This window comes from Pristiophorus japonicus, chromosome 6 (genome assembly GCF_044704955.1).
Source record: "Pristiophorus japonicus isolate sPriJap1 chromosome 6, sPriJap1.hap1, whole genome shotgun sequence".
In the NCBI taxonomy this organism is placed as follows: domain Eukaryota; kingdom Metazoa; phylum Chordata; class Chondrichthyes; family Pristiophoridae; genus Pristiophorus; species Pristiophorus japonicus.
The window spans coordinates 144675759-144698087 of record NC_091982.1 but is presented as its reverse complement, the minus strand read 5'-3'; the positions used below and the strand labels follow the sequence as shown (position 1 = coordinate 144698087).

The window sequence follows — 22329 nt, the reverse complement described above, 5'->3', positions numbered from 1 at the left end:
AGCTGTTAGAGATGAGTCAAAGTTTCTAGACTTGGATTCCAACTCGTTGGAAGAATGTTTATTACTAAAGCAGAAAGAATTTCTACAGCAGCCTGTCAATTACAGTTAGCTGCATCTGTAACTGAAATTTACAAAGCAGATGATTCATTTTATTTGGAAAAATCAATTCATTAAAACGGCCAAAGAAATGTACAGCGAGAGTGGGGTCCTTGCCCCTGGACTCAATATCCACCCCCTCCGCTAATGGCTGCACTGTGGCTGCAGTATGTACGTCTACAGGATACACTGAAGCAACTCACAAAGCTTACTCGCACAGCATCTCCCAAGCTCTACCATAGAAAAGGACAAGAGCAGCAAGGTCATGGCAACATTGTCACCTGCAAGTCACACAGAATCCTGACTTGGACATATATCTCTGTTCCTTCATCATTGCTGGGTCAAAATCCTGGAATTTCCTACCAAACACCATCCGGAGAGCGCCGTCACCCCAAGGACTGCAGCAGTTTATGTACAAGGCCCATTGCCACCTTCTGAGGGCAACTAGGCCTTGCCAGCATCGCCCACATCCTGAGATTCTGAGCTGGCTTATTGGTCTATAATAATCACAATTGACCCATTGAGAACTCTGCACTCCTCCAATTCTAGCCTCTTGCACATCATTGATTTTAATCACTCCACCATTGGCGGCCGTGCCGTCAGCTGCCTAGGCCCAAAGCTGTAGAATTCCCTCCCGAACCTCTCCACCTCGCTCTCCTCTGAGACGCTCCTTAAAACCTACCGCTTTGACCAAGCTTTTAGTCACCTGTCCGAATATTTCCTTATGTCACTCGGTGCCAAATTCTGTTTGATAACGCTCCTGTGAAGCACCTTGGGACATTTTACTACGTTAAAATAGCTATATAAATACTACTTGTTGTCACTTGCGATTTCATGGGGCTATAGTAGTCATGTGATCATCTTGGTTAGCAGAATTTCAAAGTCATGTCACCATTCTGATTGCTCTAGTTTTGATTGCCAGTGTTCTGGACCAATGCTGGTAAAATCAAGCCAGGCGAGAGAGGTGGGGGGGTATGAGATTTGACAGGTTTCAGTTTATACAAGAATGATAACTGGTTCCCTTCCAGCCCTGCCTCTAGCCTGTGTTGTCAAACAATTATTTTACTGCTGCTATCAACAACAACAACTTGTATTTATATAGCGCCTTTAACGTAGTAAAACATCCCAAGGTGCTTCACAGGAGTGTTTTAAGACAAAACAAATAGATTTGACACCAAGCCACATAAGAAGAAATTACGGCAGATGATCAAAAGCTTGGTCAAAGGGGTAGGTTTTAAGGAGCGTCTTAAAGAAGGAAAGAGAGGTAGAGAGGAGAGGTTTAGGCAGGGAGTTCCAGAGCTTGGGGCCAGGCAGCTGAAGGCACGGCCACCAATGGTTGAGCAATTATAATCAGGGATGCTCAAGAGGGCAGAATTTGAGGAGCGCAGACATCTCACCACCAACCATAGCATCTCTGCCCATAGACTTCAGCTCAAAGGCCAGCTCTGGAATAAAGGCACCCTATGACCTCCACGACTCTCACGGTACTCAACTGCTGCCAATCCTCGGCTCATGCTACTGTTCCCATGTCATCGGATTGCTCTTCAGCAGGCTGGGGGAGAGTTACGGCCCAGCTCGATCCCCATCTGTGTGTTACAACACACCAACGCCATCACATTCAAAATGAAACAATTGCAAAACAAACTGGATAAGAGGGAAAATAAAAACAACTGAAGGCAAAACCAAAAATAAACCAAAGTAACAAAATGAAAGATTCAAGAAAGACCAAATAAAACCAAGGCAGAACCAAAAAAGCCAAAAAAAATCAATAGGATCATAGGAATTGAAATAAGCCATTCAGCCCCTCGAGCCTGTTTCACCATTCAATTAGAGTGTCCGCTGTGGCGCAGCTGGATGCACTCTTGCCTCCGAGTCAGAAGGTTGTGGGTTCATAGTCCCACACCAGAGACTGGAGCAAAAAAAAATCTAGCTTGACACTCTAGTGCAATATTGAGGGAGTGCTGCACTGTCGGAGGTGCCGTCTTTCAGATTATATGTTAAACCGAGGCCCCGTCTGCCCTCTCAGGTGGGCGTAAAAGATCCCATGGCACTATTTTGAAGAGCAAGGGAGTTATCCCCGGTGTCCTGGTCAATATTTATCCTTCAACCAACATCACAAAAAAAAAATTATCTGGTCATTATCACATTGCTATTTGTGGGAGCTTGCTGTGTGCAAATTGGCTGCCGCGTTTCCCACGTTACAACAGTGACTACACTTAAAAAAAAAAGGTAATTGGATGTAAAGCGCTTTGGGATGTCCGGTGGTCGTGAAGGGCGCTATATAAATGCAAGTCTTTATTTTCTTTTTAGACCATGGCTGATCTTAACTCCATCTCCCCGCCTAGGTTCCATAACCCTTAATACCCTAACCGAAAAAAATCTAGCAATCTTAATTTTAACATTTTCAGTTGAGCCCCTGCCTCTAGAGTGTTTTGGGGGAGAGAGATCCAGATTCCCACTACCCTTTGGATGAAGAAGTGCTTCTTGACATCACCCCTAAACGGCCTAGCTCTAATTTTGTTATGTCCCCTTATTCTGGACTGCCCCACCAGAGGAAATAGTCCCTGTCTATCTACCCTATCAATTCCTTTAATCATCTTAAACACCTCAACCAGGTCACCCCTTATCTTCCATATTCAAGGGAATACAAGCCTACTCTATGCAACCTGTCCTCATAATTTGACCCTTTTCGCCCCGGTATAATTCTGGTGAATCTGAGCTGCAGCCCCTCCAAGGCCGATATATTCTTCCTGAGCTGCGGGGACCAGAAGTGTAGAGTGCTCTTGAGATAAGAGGGCTGGAACAGAAAAGGTAAAAAGCAAAAAAAGAGAAATAAAGCAAGCAACAAGATATGAAAAGCATTGGAGATTTCCTCAGGACATGACACAGAAGAGTGACACCTGAAAGTGTACTCGAGAAAATATGCGGCAGATATATATCAAATATATCTCTCACTGAGCAACAGCGGCCTTGAAAGAAAAAGATAACCTCCCCCCACCTTGCTGCTTCACTCCACCACCCCCTTGATAATGTAAATGTGGAGTTTGTTCTTCAGTTCAACTTCAAAAACCTACCGAACTCGCAATCTGTTCCGACTAGACTGGAAATCACACACTGTCTCGATAAAGAATTTAGAATGATTAACACATTCCCATTGAAAAAAAGGTAGCTACATTTTAAAGAGAAACCAGCCAGATGAAAACATGAGGCACCTTACAGCCTTCTGGACACATCGAGTTCAACAATTTCAGACCATAACCTCTGCCCATATTTTTTTTTCTCTTTCCTCCTTTTTTTTTAAACAAACCTCCGTTTTTTTTCTCTTTCCCATTGGAGCTGGTGATGACTCCGCCATTCACACCCCATCTAGACTCATCTTTTGTCTCTTATCCTGTGCCATTCTCGCATTTTTCACCCGTTGTCTCTTAAATCTCTCCTGCCTGCCACCCTATCACAGACCTTCCCTTTTGTTCTTTCCTCCCCTCCCCCTTTCACTGCCCCTGCACTTCCTTCATAATCTGTTACATCTCAAACTTTTCCAGTTTTAACAAGGGGGGTCACAGCCCCGAAACAATAACTCTGTTTCTGTCCACTGAGATTTCCAGCATTTTCCTATTTTTATTGTAGATGAAAAAGTGACCTGTTATCAAGGTTGTTGGTTAAGGAGGACCCTACTCACTGAAATAAGGAATCCTTTGATGAGCAAAAGATTCATGCTTCTCCAAAATAACATGGCACAACATTCAGTGTCACACCAGTTGGTGTGGATAACCCTGGCAGAATATAAACATTCCTGAGAAACACAAGAATATGTGTGAGTCTATGAGTGACTATGGAGGAGGGAAGGAGTCAGCATGGCAGCTGTGAATGGGCGAAACCTCAAAAATATATTAAAAACATCCTTCTGAAACAGATCTGGGAAATATTTTGTCCCGCCTGCAAATGGATATCCCGAGCCTTTAAGCCGTCCCTACCTCTCCACCGCCACCACTGCCTTCAAGACTGTTTCTATATTTACTGACTGACAAACATTAACTCCTGGATGAGTTGTAATTTCATTCAGCTCAATGTCTACAGACCAAAGCCAAGACATTTTGACTCCACTAGCATCTACATGCCTCTGTCCCCAACTCCCTCAACAGGTTAAATCAGCTGGTGCCCAAACGTGGAGACTGGGGAATTAATAATGGAGAACAGGGAAATGGCAGAGACGTTGAACAAATATTTTGTATCAGTCTTCACGGTAGAAGACGCTAAAAACATCCCAATAGTGGATAATCAAGGGGCTATGGGGAGGGAGGAACTTAATACAATCACTACCACTAATGAAGTAGTGCTCGGTAAAATAATGGGACTAAAGGCGGACAAGTCCCCGGACCTGACGGCTTACATGGATAGAGGAGTGGCTAACTAACAGAAAACAGAGAGTTGGGATTAATGGATCATTTTCCTGTTGGCGAAGTGACTAGTGGGGTGCCGCAGGGATCGGTGCTGCGTCCTCACTATTTATAATCTATATTAATGACTTGGATCAAGGGACCGAATACAATGCAGCCAAGTTTGTTGATCATACAAAGATGGGTGGGAAAGCAAATTGTGAGGACACAACAAATCTGCAAAGGGTTATAGACAGGCTAAGTGAGTGGGCAAAAATTTGGCAGATGCGAGTATAATGTGGGAAAGTGTAAGGTTATCCACTTCGGCAGAAAAAATAGAAAAGCAAATTATAATTTAAATGGAGAAAAATTGCAAAGTGTTGCAGTACAGAGAGACCTGGAGGTCCTTGTGCATGAAACACAATAAGTTAGTATGCAGGTACAGCAAGTAATCAGGAAGGCAAATGGAATGTTGGCCTTTATTGCAAGGGGGATAGGGTATAAAAGCAGAGAAGTCCTGCTACAACTGTACAGGTTATTGGTGAGGCCACACCTAGAGTACTACATACAGTTTTGGTCTCCATATTTAAGGAAGGATATACTTGTATTGGAGGCTGTTCAGAGCATGTTCACGAGGTTGATTCCAGAGATGAGGGGGTTGACTTATGAAGAAAGGTTGAGTGGGTTGGCCCTATACTCATTGGAGTTCAGAAGAATGAGAGGTGATCTTATTGAAACATATAAGATAATGAGGGGGCTCGACCAGGTGGATGCAGAGAAGATATTTCCACTCATAAGGGAAACTAAAACTAGGGGACATAGAATAAGGGGCCGTCTATTTAAAACGGAGATGAGGAGGAATTTCTTCTCTCAGAGGTTTGTAAATCTATGGAATTCTCTGCCCCAGAGAGCTGTGGAGGCTGGGTCATTGAATATATTTAAGGCGGAGATAGACAGATTCTTGAGCAATAAGGGAGTGAAGGGTTATGGGGAGCAGGCAGGGAAGTGGAGCTGAGTCCATGATCAGATCAGCCATGACCTTATTAAATAGCGGAGGAGGCTCAAGGGGCCAGGTGGCCTACTCCTGCTCCTATTTCTTATGTTATGTTCTCAATCCTGAGTTGAGCTTTCAACCTGGGTAGCCATCAAGATGAAATTCTTTCCCACCAGAAACGCTCTGTTTTTGTCCTTGCCTATGCTTCTTTGCTACTGAGACCCTAATCCTTCTTTGTACCCTTCTTGAGCATTGACTTCTCCATCACTCTCCTCACAGGCTGCTCTGTCTTCAACCTTCTCAAACTCCTCCTGAACTCCACAGCCTGTTTCTTTCCCTCATGCCAATCTGCCTGTCCTGAGCAAGCTCTCCAGCTCCCTGTGCCCAAGTGAACTGCCTTCATAATTGTAATGAATGCACCCGTGACGCTAGAGTCGTCGCCAGAATCCTCCTCAACCGTCTTCTCCCTGTGGCTGAGGAGCTCCTCCCAGAGTCACAGTGCGGATTTTGTCCCCTATGGGGCACAACGGACATGATTTTTACAGCGCGACAGCTGCAGGAAAAATGCAGGGAGCAGCACCAGCCCTTATACATGGCCTTCTTCGATCTTACAAAGTCCTTTGACACTATCGACTGCGAGGGTCTATGGAGCGCCCTCCTCCGTTTCGGATGCCCCCAAAAGTTCGTCACCATTCTCCGCCTGCTCCACGATGATATGCAGGCCATGATCCTTACCAACGGATCCATCACAGACCCAATCCACGTCCAGAATGGGGTCAAACAAGGCTGCGTCATCACCCCAACCCTCTTCTCAATCTTCCTCGCTGTCATGCTCCACCTGAGTCAACAAGCTCTCCGCTGGAGTGGAACTAAACTACAGAACCAGTGGGAATCTGTTCAACCTTCGTCGTCTCCAGGTCAGGTCCAAGATCACCCGAACCTCTGTCGTCGAGCTACAGTACACGGATGACGCCTGTGTCTGCGCACATAGAGGCTAAACTCCAAGTCATAGTCAACGTACAAAAGCATGGGCCTTACGCTAAACATCCATAAGACAAAGGTCCTCCACCAACCTCTCCCCACCACACAGCACTGTCCTCCAGTCATCAAGATCCACGATGCGGCCCTGGACAATATGGACCATTTCCAAATACCTCGGGAGCCTCTTATCAACAAGAGCAGACATTGACGACGAGATTCAACACCGCCTCCAGTGCGCCAGTGCAGCCTTCGGCCGCCTGAGGAAGAGTGTTTGAAGACCAGGCCCTCAAATCTGCCACCAAGCTCATTGTCTACAGGGCTGTAGTAATACCCGCCCTCCTGTATGGCTCAGAGACATGGACCATATACAGTAAGACACCTCAAGGCGCTGGAGAAATACCACCAACGATGTCTCCACAAGATCCTGCAAATCCCTTGGGAGGACAGATACACCAACGTTAGCGTCCTCGACCAGGCCAACATCACCAGCATTGAAGCACTGACCACACTTGATCAGCTCTCTGGGCAGACCACACTTGATCAGCATGCCAGACACGAGACTTCCAAAGCAAGCACTCTACTCGGAACTCCTTCACGGCAAAGGAGCCAAAGGTGGGCAGAGGAAATGTTACAAGCACACCCTCAAAGCTTCTCCGATAAAGTGCAACATCATCACTGACACCTGGGAGTCCCTGGCCAAAGGCCGCCCTAAGTGGAGGAAATGCATCCGGGAGGGCACAGAAATCAATTGCAGGCAGCGGAAAGAGCGTGCGGCAAACCAATCCCTCCCACCCTTTCCCACAACGACTATCTGTCCCACTTGTGACAGGGACTGTGGTTCTCATATTGGACTGTTCAGCCACCTAAGGACTCACTTTTAGAGTGGAAGCAAGTCTTCCTCGATTCCAAGGGACTGCCTATGATGATGATGTATGCAATTGTGAGTATGCTCACAGGCTGGTAGAGCTGTTGAGTAGTGAGTAGCTTAGCCAGTCACGTGATGTTCACTAGACTCAATAAAACCCCAGCTAGTTGGGTTCAGGGTGTCCACGATGAGGCCAGTGGTTGTGAGCCTGGTGTATGAACTGGTAACATGTAGTGTGATTGTTAAACCTTTGCTAATAAAACCAACTAGTTCTTAATAGCAATGTGTTGCTATGAATTCATAAGCAAAGAATCCATGAAGCAAATACATTACAATAATCTTTGTCCACATCGTTATACCCCTATTTGAGTAGTGTTCTCCAGCCATACCACCCTCCGTCAGGCCAGACCGTGGAGGTGTGGCCGCTCACCTCCCCTGAAGGATATTAGTGAATCTGATCTTAAATAATTAAAACTGGAGTGTTGTGATGTTATCACCAATTGCAGCTACAGTTGCCAACCCTCCAGGATTGCCCCGGAGTCTCCAAGAATTGAAGACTAATCTCCAGGTCACTGCTGCGAGCAACACCCCGAGAAACATCCTAGGGGAATAAAAAAATTATGTTTAAAAAAAATATATATTTTAACACTTTTGTTTACTAAATGATAAAAATATTGGATTTGAGGGGAAAAAGGCTGTATGGCTGACAGTCAAGGATCATCCAATCAGGTAATGAAGAGTTCATTCATTTTCCAATTGGCTGGGAAGGCAGAGCACCTCAAGGATGGACATGGTGGGCGACCAATGGTAGGGGTGTGGGGGCGGGGACCTTGGACACATGATGTCATGTGATGACACCACCATGAATATGTCTACCCAGAGTTGGTAACCCTAACTACAGTATGTCACAGTTGGTCAGGGTTTATTTTCCAACTGATACACTGACGACAGCAAATGACTTCAAGCCTATTGAATTCATATTTACGTTATCTAGGACAATTGTATAAATTTCTATAACGTTCATGAATCTTTTCCTTATGTATTATAATGGATGTTCCTCTAGTGAAATAGTAATATAAAAATACCATACCCAATTTGGTCATTTCTAATGTCAGCTGCTCTCAAAGCATATTATGAGTACATAGGCTCGTGAGCTTGGCTCAGTTCATAGCACTCTCATCTCTGGGTTAGGTTACGGATTCAAACCCTAGTCCAGGTCTGCAGCATATATTCTAGGCCAACACTTGAGCGAAGTACTAACAGAGTGCTACATTGTCAGAGGTGCGGTCCTTTACACAAAACATTAAATTGAGCCCATCTGATTGTGGCTTTTAACTATTTTGAAAAATAGCAGGGACTTGTCTTGGTCTAAAATGCTCCCTCAATCAAACAGATGATTGTACAATGCTCGATTAAGAACCAAAGTGACTCCTGCATTTGGCTTCATCATAGTCACTCCATTTTGAAACAATTCATTGTATGTGAAGCGCTTTGGGACATTTGAGAGACTGATACATTGATGTATAAATGTAGGTTTCTGGCATGAGGTAATGTGGACTGGCATAATATATGTTCTGCCCTGTGAATCCACTTTGAGGCCTGAAGCTCAAGTTGGGCCATCCTGAACAACTAATAGAACTTGCCTTTAACTTAGAAAAATGTCTCAAAGCGCTTCAGAGACATAAGGGAAGCAGACACTTATGAGCCATAAAATCAAATATGAGCAGCGGTGACCAAAAAGCTTCGTCAAAGAGATGGCTTTTAAGGAGGGTCTTGAAGGAAGAAATGGAAGTAAAGGGGCAAAGGGATTTAGGGAGGGAGATCCAGTGAGTGGGACCGAGACAACTCAAAGCACAGCTGCCAATGGTGGAATGAAGGGAGAAGCAAACACAGGAGGCTGGAGTCAGAGGAACGTAGAGTTCAGTGGGGGCTGTGTAGCTTAAAGGTTAGGGTGGGGCAAGGCGTTGAATGCAAGGATAATAATTTTAAATCTGACGCGTCGGGGAGTGGAGGGACAGGGCGGGGAACTCTGCGTCAATGTAGGTCAGCAAGGACAGGGGTGATGGGCGAGCAAGACTTTTTGTAGGATGAGACACAGGCAGCAGAGTTTTGGATGAGCTGAAGTAAATGTGAAGTGGAAGATGGGAGGCCAGTCGAGAGAGTATTGGAGTCTGGAGAGACCAAAGCAGGGATGGGGCGCTGAGGTAGAAGCCGAGGCATTCATTTGAATTGAACCCAATTTTGCACATTAATCACTGCTGTTCAGGCACTTGGTTTTGGTACAGTTTATTGGTTTTGGTGCAGACAGTTTATCGGATTTTTTAAGGCCAGCACATATATTTGACAACCAGTTGCAGGCACGATCTCTGGGATGAGTACAAGTTTCCAATGTTAAAGAAAGACTTGGATTTATATAGCGCCTTTCACGACCACTGGACATCTCAAAACACTTTACAGCCAATGAAATATTGTTGTGTCAATACAAAGAACCATGAAGAAGATCAAAAAGGAGTTAGATGAAGTCCTTACTACTAGGGGGATCAAGGGGTATGGTGAGAAAGCAGGAATGGGTTACTGAAGTTGCATGTTCAGCCATGAACTCATTGAATGGCGGTGCAGGCTAGAAGGGCCGAATGGCCTACTCCTGCACCTATTTTCTATGTTTCTATGAAAGAGAGAGATAATATGGTTGGTCAGTGGTGGTTGCTATATGACTTGACTTAAGAGGACTGCTCGTTATTGAGGTGACAGCATCAATTGAACAATTTTTCTTATTTGTAGGACAGCACTGCTTTAGTTGGTTTTTTATCTCAGAGGTCTGTTGCTTACTGCCAATGACCAGAATCTCAAACTAAACCTGGAAGAAAAAAGACCGACTTCGGAAATAGATTAGATGTACAAACATAAAGTCCATTTAATCCAACTTAGTCATAGATAGAGAGACTTGTCCCAATATGACGGAAGATATGGTACAAGGAGTACAAAGTACAATCTATTGGCTGGGAGGTAGGGGGAAAGAACTAGTGCAATGGTATAGGTTCTGGAGCAGATACGATGCAGTAAAGATTTTTGAGGGTGTAACTAGCAGGGTAGATAAGGGGGAACCAGTGGATGTAGTATATTTGGATTTTCAGTAGGCATTTGGTAAGGTGCCACACAAGAGGTTGTTACACAAGATTAGGGGATAATATATAAGCATAGATTGATGATTCGATAATGGACAGAAAACAGAGAGTAGGAATAAATGGGTATTTTCGGGTTGGCAGGATTTAACTACTGGGGTGCCGCAAGGATCAGTGCTTAAGCCTCAGCTATTTACAATCTATAATCAATAAAATCAAAATTGTAAAACCATTAGCTTTAAAGAAAGTACCAAAAAGTGAAACATAGTATATACACAAGAAGTTGCATTATGTACTGGTGTATAAAATGAAATATATAAATTTGGAAATAGAGTGATATCACAGCTTACACCTTATAGTTAAAATGGCATTAAAAACAGGTTTAAGGAGATAGATTGGAAAAGATACAAAATTAGCACTTGCTAAGGAGATATTTGGGATGGAGAGGAAATTAGAAAAAGTTGCAAAGGATAGTAACGGAACAGGACATTAAGATTATTGGCTCAGCTTGGAATACAAAACCACTGAGCCCACCAACAATCTATTGGCCTTAGATACCATACTCTTAACACAAAGATTCTTTCTGTGCAGTGGTAATTCCCTCTCATGAATGGCAAATGTGTCTATCAGAGGCGTGTTATGGCACAGTACAACTGATCAAACCTTTTTGTGGGTGAACAAGTGCAAAATGATGCTTCGAGTACTCTGTACTACGATCCCAAGGAGGGATTACAAACATCACAGAACCAAGATGGGAAATGGCCTGAACTGACTATGCCAGCCTTTTCATGAGTAGCAAAATGGTAAAGGGTCTCAGACCATGATTGGCTTGTTATCTCTCAGCCCGAACTCATCATCGAGATAGCTAGTGGGTCAAAGGGCTCCTCAAATTCAACAACTGTGACCAATACAGGAAGCTATGGAGGTTTGAGAACTAACAACCAGGACAGGTGACATGGTCACCATTTTGACATGGTATCAGATATGAAAATAACACACAGAAAAGGTGCAAACTATATAACTCACATAGCATGTTGTTTTCCAGACAGATTTGCATGATTGGTATAAAAGCTTGTACTGTTTATTAATGATTTCCAAGTGTATATGTACAAGAAACTGCATCACAACTACAAACATTTCACACAAGATCACCACAAGAGGAGCAGCCCAGGCTTACATACTGAACCTTCTCAGTTACAAATACTGCTGGTCTGAACATCAAATACATTATATGTGGAAAAAGAGGTGGGATGAAATGCTGCCAAGTCTTACAGAAACTTTCAGACCAAGAAACGTGCAAGCATTCTTTAAAAAAAAAACCCTAGTTATTCCACTTTTTAAAAGTTCTGATAGAAAGTTAGATTCTGAACTTTACCAGCGTAGCAACCTAGCATAGAAAGAAACTAGAACTGCTCTGTAACAAAGACCCGCATGGTTCAACTCACCATGGGTGGGGGAGAGCGAGGGGTGCGGGGAGCAGACTTCCTCTGTACACTGTGCTGACCAAAAGCACAAAGCTATTCTTTGTGACAAATTTACAATTCTGTTGCACACCCTTTTGAGAGTCACACCAAACTCACGGTATAGTGAGGGCCACCAGCGTGTGGTTTTGATTAGTAAACACCCCCATTTATTCCCTAGGTTAAAAATGAAAATTTTAGGGACTTTTTTTTTTCTCATTGAGAAAATATTCAAATAGTTCTTGAATCCCTCCCATCAGTCATTGCAGATCACTGACTGGGACATGACGTTTAGGACCACTCGTGTTCAACAGGCACAAGATCCATCCTCTCTAAGATATACGCCTCACCTACCTGTAAAAGAGAGTACATTCTGTAGGGCACAAACACCGACTTAGATTGGCCACATTACCTTGGGGGCCTCTTCTTCTGCCACCTACATTGAACTTGCATGGTCACTAACTGCGGACGTGGACTGGAACCATTCTTCCAATCTAGTCTATAGCCATCCCTCCAGCTACAGCAGCTGCCTGGGGTTGCTAATCGTGATGAGCATCTAGAGAATTTATCCGCTCTCGGCACTGTAAGCCAACAGAAGTGATGATGAGATGTCGCTAATGAGGATAAATAGATAATCCATTAGTATAAAATTCACTAACCCAAGATACAAAGTTAACAGAAAAATTGCTTGGCAACATGAATCTGTTGTTTCAGAATAGTTATTGGAACGGCAACCGTGTAGGAGGAGGAAGCCCTGCTCTTTGAGCCCAAGGACGACCTAGTCAATGTTACCATAAAATTGTTTGGCAGTCTACAGTTAGGTCGGATAAAAATCTAAACCTTTTGTAGGTTCTCACAATTTTAATGGGGCGGGGGGGGGGGGCTCTTACAAATCAGCTCTATGCTGTCTGGTCAACAATGGAAGCACTATTGAGAAGGTGGGTGCCTCTACTCACTGCCATCATGGACACCACACCACAGCAGTGTTCGTGTTCTGTGGAACCTATCCATCATCTGTAAACCTCCGCTTTATTCAAATACCAAACTAAACATCTATACAGTGGCTTTAAAACACAGTTACTATCCGATATGAGGTTTTAGGATTTCTCTTTCCTCTTTAATTTGGACACCTTTTTGACCGTGCCGTTCTTGTTGAGGAGCTTTAGAACCCGATCCTTATGATCCAGAACCTTCATCATTGTGTCTTTGGCCTCAGTGATCTGGTCAATAACCAGTTTGCAGCGTTGCATGTTCCCCTGCGAATACAACAGTGCACAGTAGTGTTACAGCAGGTGAGAAATAAGTTGTATTACCACTACTATAAGCTTTGGAGTCACTTCAAAAATAGAATTCAATACTTTTTCAGAAAACTAAAAGCAAGAGCAATGCAGGACTGGTCAAAAACACCACTGAAAACCGATACCATTAGCACAAGGTAAATTAGTGGCAAAAGCCTAGAAAAATGCACACTTAATTTTTTTTAAAAAGTTAACATTTGATGCATTTTGTGCTGTCCGACTTGGGACCTCCGAGTACATCCAGTCCAGAATGCAAGGCTTTATGTTACCATCATATTCATGATTTTACAAGTTTTAGTACCATTTGGAAATGAAACTATACGACACCCATCCACCAAGCACACTATTCTTACTCTAGGCTAGGCCATCCTGTATCCAGCTACATGGCACAGCCTGCTCATTATTTTTTTCCAGTTTTGGGATGAGGCTGGCATTTATTGTCCATCCCTAGTTGCCCCTTTGAAGTTGGTGGTGGGTCTCCTAGAGTCTGATACAACCGAGTTGCTTGCTCATCCATTTCAGAGAGCAGGTAAGATGCAATTACATTGGTTTGGGACTGGAGTCACACATAGGCCAGACCGGGCAAGGACAGCAAATTTATTTCCCTAAAGGACAAACTTCATGGTCACCTTTACTGAGACCAGCAATTTATTTCCAGATTTTGCCCCAAAAAAACTGAATTCAAATTCACAAACTGCCATCGAGACATTTCCATTCCAGTCATTGCACTCCTCTCATTTTCTTCCGACACTCCATCTTTTCTGAGGTTTACAAATCATGCTGGGGTACAGCTATACACAGTTGGATGTGTTTTGGAATCCCAACAATGTGGTTGTCCTCTACATACAAGCCTGGACGGTAAGCTACCACGGCAGAGCTGTGTTCTCACCCATTTCCAGCAGGTCTCAGACGTAGGGACTCTCCTGGAGCTGCTTCACCACATGGTGATCACCTACATAGTCTTTGTAGTCTGTCAGTCTATTACAGTGCATTTACCCCACTCAACTACCAGGACCCATCTGTACTTGCAATCATTTATTTAAACCTTCCCCATCTCACACGAATACAAAGCTGATTTGGTTCTGGCTGCGGCGGAGATTACCTCTTACAGAGGTAGGTACCACAGGGAATTTAATGGCCAGAGTGATCTCCAGGACTAGTTTTGATCGCCTAGATGAGTCGGAGAGGAATTTCCCAGATCTTTTCCCTCAAATTGGCCTGGGTTTTTAAATCTCTTTTTTTGTCTCTCCCAGGGGATCATATGGTTTCGGGTGGGGTGGAGTGTATATGTTGTGATACACAAGGTATCGCAATTGTGTGGGACAGGCTGGATGGACCAGATGGTCTTTACCTGTCCGTCATTATTCGAATGTTCGTATACGTATTATTTGAATGTTCGTATACGTATTATTTCAGCTGCTTCTACTCACTCACGTACCAGCTAACTGGAATTTACTCAACCTCGTGTATAATATAACCCAGTACTTAACCTGCTCATGACAACAACCCATACTGTAGGTGCCACCTTTGCAGACGCTATTGGACAAGCATATGGGACATCCACATACCTGGATCAGCTCATTGATTCGATGCATGTCATCATCTGCAGCCGCTTTCTTCTTCGGAATCAGCCCTTCCTGCAACGAAGCCAATCGACTGTGCACGTCATGTTCCAAACTAGTCTGTGCCATTCAGTCGGGATTTAGGGGAAAGAACAGAAGTGTAAGGAGGAAGCTCAAATTCTAACATTTTCCCAGCAATTGCATTGAGTAAGTGCTTAGATCACAACTTAGCCAACTGGTAAACCACTGAAGGGAATTCTTTCCTCCGAGGCATTGTGAGCTCTAGGCAACCTCCAGCATCTTGCCCAAGAGTCCATTATTCATATATGCGCCTTGAATGAGCATCAACAACTGCCATTTTATATACTGCCTTTAAATGTAGACAAACATCCCAAAGGACATCAAAGGTAGAAGTTGACAAAAGTGGCCAAGCCAAAGAAAGATATTAAGAGATCAAAAGCATAATCAAAGAGGTGGGTTTTAAAAAGGGTACTAATGGAGGAGAGGGAGATGGAGGTTCAGGGGGGTTTAAGGAAGGAATTCCTGAGTGTGAAAAATAGACGGTTGAAAGCACGCTGCCAATGGTGAGCAGAAGTGAGGAAGGATACAGGCATGCCTTGAAGACATTTAAATACGAGGATGACAATTTCAATTTGGAGATGTTGGGAAAATCGGGAACCAATGTGGAGCAGCAAGGATGGGGTGATGGATGACCAGTACGTTGTGGGATAGGACACATGCAGCAGAGTTCTGAATGAGCTAGAAGATTAAGGAGGGTGGAGGATAGGAGGCTGGCCAGAGGAGCAATGGGATAGTGCAGTTTGGAGGTGACAAAGGTAGAGACGAGGGATTCAGCAACAGATGAGCTGAGGCCGAGGTGGGCGATGTTATGATGGTGAAATTAGGCGGTCTTTATGATGGTGAAGAAGTAGGGTCAGAAGCTTACCTCGTGATTGAATAGGACGCCAAGGTTACAAACAGTCTCGTTCAACCAGAGACAGTGGCTGGATGGGTGTGGTAACAGTAGAGAGTTTATGGCGGGGGCTAAAGACAATGACTTTGGTCTTCCCAATTGGAGGAAACTATAGCTCATCCAAGACTGGATGTCAGACAAGCAGTCTGGCAACACAAACATTTGAGGGGTCCAGAGAGGTGGAATAGGTAGAGCAAGGTATCATCAGCATACATGCGGAATCTGACCCCAAGTCTTTGGATGATGTCACCAAGAGCCAGCATGTAGATGGCGAAATGGAGGTTGACCATAGATAGATCCTTGGTGGACTTGAGGCAAGAGGGTGGGAAGAGAAGCCACTGTTGGAGATGCTCGGACTAGGATTTGAATAGATAAGATTGGAACGAAGTGATGGCAACGGGCCTGACCCTGGTCAATGACTTTGGAGCAGGATGGTGGGGGACTGCAGAGAGGATGAGGGATTGTGTACCACAGTTAATCACAGAGATTATAATTTGTAACTTTAATTAGAAGGATAGAAACTTGCAGCACAGAGGGAGGCCATTTGGCCCGTCATGCCAGTGTTGGCTTTTTGAAAGAACAGTCGTGCTTAGTCCCACACCCCTGTTTTTTGTCCGTAACCCTGCAATTTTGTCATTCTCAAGTCCCTGTCAAACTCCTTTTAAAAATTATTTATGGAATCAGCCTCCACCATCTTTTCAAGTGGAACGTTCTAGACCCAGATGACTCTCGGAGTGAACAAAATTCTCCTCATCTCCCCTCTAAATCTTTCTCCAATGGTTTTGAATCTATGACCTCTGGTTATTGACCCAATCGCCAGAGGGAATAGTTTTTCTCTATCTACTCTTATCCAAACCTCTCATCACCTTGAAAACCCCTATTAGGTCACCTCTTGACCTCTGTTCCAAAGAGAACAGTCCTAACTTTTCCAACCTCTTCTCATAACTGAAGTCCAGCATCCCTCGTAACATTCTGGTAAACCTCCTCTGTACCCTTTCTAAGGCCTTTAGGGGTGTTTCAATGCTGTGGCAAGCTTAGAAACTGATTGGAGAGATTCAAACACTGAGCTGTGGGAAAATATGGGCATAGATTTGTAACTCAACACATTTGCGGATTTGCAGGGAGAGGAAAGGGAGGTTGAAGTTGGGGCAGTAGTTTGAAAAGACAGAGGGACTGAGGGTGGGATTTTTGAAGAGGCGGGTAATGATGGAAGTTTTGGAAGAGAATGGGATAGTATCAATGCTAGCTAGCATAGGGTGCAGAAAGATAAACTGGGAGGTCTGCAGTGGTAAAGGAAGCAGGAGGTGGTTCTCACGAACAAGATGAACTTAAATAGAGCATTAAGGGAGATAGGACAGAAACTAGAGGAAGACACAGATTCAGAGCTAGGGCGGGGAGCCTGGGGGAGGTTTGAGTCAGTGGGCGATGGAAAGGGAGCGGTTCCATAGAGACAGCTGAATGGATGATCTCAATCTTAGTGACAAAGTCGCCCATGAGCTCTTCACAGTTACTAATGGAGGGGAGCATGGAGACTGTTGGGGGGGTGGGGTGAGGAAAGGGGAGGAAAAGGTTTAAGGAGAAGAGCCATGGGTTATCTTTGCTCTCTAGGATGATCCAGGAGTAGTTTTGGCAGAGGACAAGTAGATCCAGTCGCGCTTGATGTTTCGCCTCAGATATGGTCAAGTCTCCTTCCCTTGGAGTGACAATGGGGGCCATAACAAGGGGAACAATTGGGATGGGCGAGAGTAAAGGTTTTACTGCAGTCAGGGCATCAAAGGGAGAATGGGAGAATGGTCCAACAGTTCGCTACTGATACTCTGCTGCCCCCTGCACCTCGGTCTCACTCGCCTTCCACAGTAGTCTCCGAATCTGGACATTGGTTAGTCAATGCTTCAAGTTGATGCCACTATGTCTACAACTCAACTTCATCTCATCACAGGACCTCAGCCTTCAGCATTCGGCCATCCTCATACCATATCTTCCCTAACCTATGTTTACATCCAGGATATGTTTCCTAATCTGCCATGGCTTTGTTACCTGAAGTCCCTCAGTGTCCATTCGCATGCGCATTTTGGCTGCTGCTCAGACCCAAGACCATTAATTCCAATTCCCTTTATTTCTACTCTTATCCCATATCAGATTCTTCTCTCCCTTCTCCCTCTCACCTAGTCACACCACCTTTCATTACTCCGCTCTCAGGTATTTTGCCACTCCCCCCATCCCAGCCTCTGCCTCCCTGCTCTCCTGTCTCTGTTCCAGGCACGATACTTCCTTGGATAAGCTCACAGCTATGCTCTGTGCCTCTCTCGGCATTCTCCGAAGGGCTCATCAAGGCAAATGTCACTGCCTGATGAGCAGCAAGCCCAACTGTCCCTCCTCCTCGCTCTCAGATCTTGCAGTGCACTCACTCGAGGCTAATCTCACCAATCTCCTTCGCGCCCTGCTCACCACTGCCCCCTTGGACTCTGCCAGCAGATTACATCCCCTCTATATTTCCCGCCAAAATGTCAGTTCACTTGCGAGCAAGGCCTTTGTCATCCACGACTTAACTATGGGCGATTGCACCGACATCATACCCTTGATGTCAACTTAGCTCACGCGTAGACCTTTGCTGAAACAACTCAAAGTGGGGTTTGGGGTGGGGGAGAACAAGGATTTTAAAAGGAAGGACGGATCAAGGGGCGGTGCTCTAAGGTACATGGGGAGTAGGGAAGAGAAACAAAGATGTGATTTGCTGATAAAGGCCACGGTGGTTTGAGCAGGCCAGATGGTGGAAAGTATAGCCAGGTGGGCAAAGTGTGAGCCAAGTAGGCTATTCAACTGGAGAGAGCATCACAGTCAAGCTTGATCTTGTTCTCACCCAAATTCCACAAACCTTCAGTGAGGTATGCTGAATAGCCGTCGGCAGTATGAACCCTGGCTGATTGTCCCCTTGTGAACTCTGAGGTGCAGGAGTTGATTGCTGCTTCCCCAGTTTGGATCAAGCAACTCAGCAGAGACAGGAACTGAACCTGTATGACTCAGCTACTGACTGGATAAATTCTCAGTAACAGGGATCCTGGAGAGGGATATTATTACACAAGCCGATGTTACACTTCATGGGGATGAGCTATTTAGAAGATACATGGCTATAGGAAAGAGAGTGGGTCGGTGGGATTTGTTTTGGATATCTCCAGCAAAGAGCACAATGAGTGAAAAAACCTCATTCTATGCTGTAAACGTCTATGGCTTGATATGAGCTTAGCGATTAGTTCGGACAGTGTCATTCTCATAGTTTAATATCCATATTCATTATGTCAGCTCATAGTTTAATATCCATATTCATTATGTCAGCTTACAGCACTCCCATTTTACAAAATGCAGCATGGCAAGTTAAAATATAATGCATTTCTGCAGACATACACATTTCAACTTGTTTTGCAATGTAGAACTATTTTGTTACTGATGGAGAGATTCTACTGCATTGTGTAACGTGCTGCAGATGTGCAATTCTGGGCTGTTACACTGTATTTAGAGGAACCAGTCCCACCCACCCTTTCCCACAACAACTATCTGTCCCACCTGTGACAGAGACTGCAATTCCTGTATTGGACTGTTCAGCCACCTAAGGATTCATTCCTCAATTCCGAGGGACGGCCAATGATGATGAGGACCCTGTGTGAAGAATGCAACATGGAGGCCGAAACAACAGTGCAGAGTGGATGGGATTCTGGGGGTTGAAGCGGTTTGCAGGATGTAACTCTCTTCAACCCCCCCCTTAGATTTTTTCATTCTCAGAGAGAAACTGTTAAACAGCGAAGAGGTGCAAAAGCTGGGGGACGTCCAAGCTAGAGCTCAACAAAGGCAGAAAGGACCTGTCTCAGATGAAAATGGCAGCTGGTTGAGAGTTAAAAACTGTCTTAAATAGAAGCTCAAAGAAAGAATGTGGAGAGGAGTGGCAGCCTGGAGACCAAAATAATTGAAAACACTCCAGGGCTCAGAAGAGGCAACTGAAGCTGGCACCAGGCAACATTGGGCCTGGAAAAGGGAGTGATGGCCTGGATATCAAGGCTGGTGAATCCCAGAGAGAGTGCTTACAGCACATGTAGATGTTGGCCCATAAACACAGGAAGCATAAGAAATAGGAGCAGAAGTAGGCCCTATGGGCCCTCGAGCCTGCTCCGCCATTCAATAAGATCATGGCTGATCATTGATATCAACTCCACTTTCCCGCCCCATCTCCATATCCCTTGATTCCCCATGACTCCAAAAATCTATCGATCTCAGCATTGAATATATTCAGAGACTCCGCACCCACAGCCCCCTGGGCCGAGAATTCCAAATATTCACAACCCTCTGAGTGAATAAATTCCTCCTCATCTCTGTCTTAAATGTATTTGACCTTCTGAGACTGTGACCCCTAGTGACCACTCCAGCCAGAGGAAACAACCTCTCAGCATCAACCCTGTCAATCCTCTTCAGAATCTTATACGTTACAATGAGATCACCTCTCATTCTTCTAAACTCCAGAGAGTGTAAAGGATTGCACACAATGGCAGAACACAACTTGAAGTTTTCAACACATGCTCATCAGCCAGCTTTGATGAATTAACAGCAGTTTTATGGTCACAAGGAGCTCCAGTGTCACGATATATGCGTAAGGTACAGCAGAATCATCAAACCCGGCACAAATACTTTATCGACATATACCCAGAGTAGGTGCTTGCCCTGTATTTATACTACTGACCTTCTCCCACACATGGTAACTGCTCTCTGGGACAGTGTGTTATGAAATTAGACTGTATTTAGTAGTGGTACCACTCATGGAGAACCACTGGAATGCTCGAAGCGATTCACCATCAGGAGGGAGCTCTCGCAATGGAGCGACTCTCTATAAAAATACACCTTTATGCTGAGAGTTTGAATTGCTGTCATATGACACTGCTATAACCAAATATATAAAGGCTAAAACTGTTGCTAAAAATACTAATGGCATGTACCAATTAAAAATAGGTAATCAGATGCCAGTGCAGATTCAGAATGAATACTAGGCTCACCTTTTAGTGGGATGGTTTGGGATCACAACAATAAGTAATCTCATATAATGTCCTGACAGGTACCTACTCTCATGCTCCAAATACAAACTGGCTTTTGCAGCCACTGATCATTTGCAGCAATCAGTGTGAACAAGGCACCAGAGCTGCACTAAGATAATGATGCACGATGCAACCAGTACCATTACAGCTACTTTCAGCTAATGGTCGGTGTTAACAGCTTTTAGCAAAGGTCACTGCTGACAATTATAAAACCCATTCTATTTGCAGAACATCACTGGTAAATTTAGATTCAGCTTCAACAATGGCTCTTTTGTTGAAATATAGTGATGCAAGAGGCTGGTGTACTTAGACGGAGATGATATCCAGTAACCACATACCTCAAACACTCTCCTTAAATATCTAAATTGTTGGATGATTGGTTTGCACCAGAAGGGGCATTTTCAAATGTACCTCAGTATAACATTTCCCTTTGAAATGAAGGCACTATAAAGCACTGCTGCAATACTTAGGGATCTGGGTTTCTAGCTTGAAATCAAAGATTCCGCAGCATCCCTTCTGGTCAGAGTGATGTCAGCCCTCTGCTGCTCACAAGGCAAGCCAAAAAAATTCAGCTGCATAAACACTACATTTATTAAAACTTCAGTGCTAAAGCTATCAAAAATCACTTTGAAGTCTCTGACAGTTATTTTAAAACTTCCTGCAGACTGCAAGACAAGTTCCATGTCTCTTCATTTATTTAAACGCACAATTTAAATAGGACGTACACATTGTTCATCTGAAATAAACCATTTTCAGCAAACACACGGCAGTACGAAGACTTCCATTTTGACATTTTCTCAAGGCAGGCATGACCTCTTGCCGTGCGGAACATGTTCACACACAGTCCCAATCTCTGCTTCATAAGATAGAGGGGGTGAAGACTGCTGCTGGTCATTCAGCACAATCAGTTCATGCCGGCGTTTATGCTCCACTCGAGCCTCTTCCTGTCTTTCCTCGTCTAACTCTATCAGCGTAACATAAGAACATAAGAAATAGGAGCAGTGTGCCATACGGCCCCTTGAGCCTGCTCCGCCATTTAATACAATCATGGCTGATCCGATCATAGACTCAGTTCCACTTCCCTACCTGCTCTCCATAACCCCCTATTCCCTTGTCGTTTAAGAAACTGTCTATTTCTGTCTTAAATTTATTCAATGTCCCAGCTTCCACAGCTCTCTGAGGCAACAAATTCCACAGATCCACAACCCTCAGAAGAAATTTCTCCTCATCTCAGTTTTAATATTCTAAGATTATGCCCTCTAGTTCCAGTCTCCCATATCAGTGGAAACATCCTCCCTGCATCCACCTTGTCAAGCTCCCTCATAATCTTATCATCATCATCATAGGCAGTCCCTTGGAATCAAGGAAGACTTGCTTCTACTCCTGAAGTGAGTTTTTTGGTGGCTAAACAGTCCTTTACGAGAGCCACAGACTCTGTCACAGGTGGGACAGATAGTCGTTGAGGGAAGGGGTGGGTGGGACAGGATTGCCGCACGCTCTTTCCACTGTCTGCGCTTGGTTTCTGCA

The 22329-nt window shown here is 44.5% G+C and overlaps 1 protein-coding gene across 4 annotated transcripts in view; it reads right to left on the bottom strand.

Annotated features, from left to right (window-relative positions):
- Nucleotides 1-11835: 11835 nt before the first annotated feature.
- Nucleotides 11836-22329, bottom strand: part of LOC139265810 (histone deacetylase complex subunit SAP130-like) — a 77790-nt gene continuing 67296 nt past the window's right edge. For 2 of the 4 annotated variants that reach the window (XM_070883256.1, XM_070883258.1), the window contains 3 exons: nt 14761-14874; nt 13025-13150; nt 11836-12475 (listed from right to left, as the gene is read on the bottom strand). In XM_070883256.1, coding sequence (XP_070739357.1) covers nt 12434-12475; nt 13025-13150; nt 14761-14874 — 282 coding nt within the window. In that variant the 3' untranslated portion in view covers nt 11836-12433. Of the gene's footprint in view, nt 13151-14760; nt 14875-22329 lie in introns of all 4 variants that reach the window. The other 2 variants (XM_070883257.1, XM_070883259.1) reach the window with 1 other exon arrangement.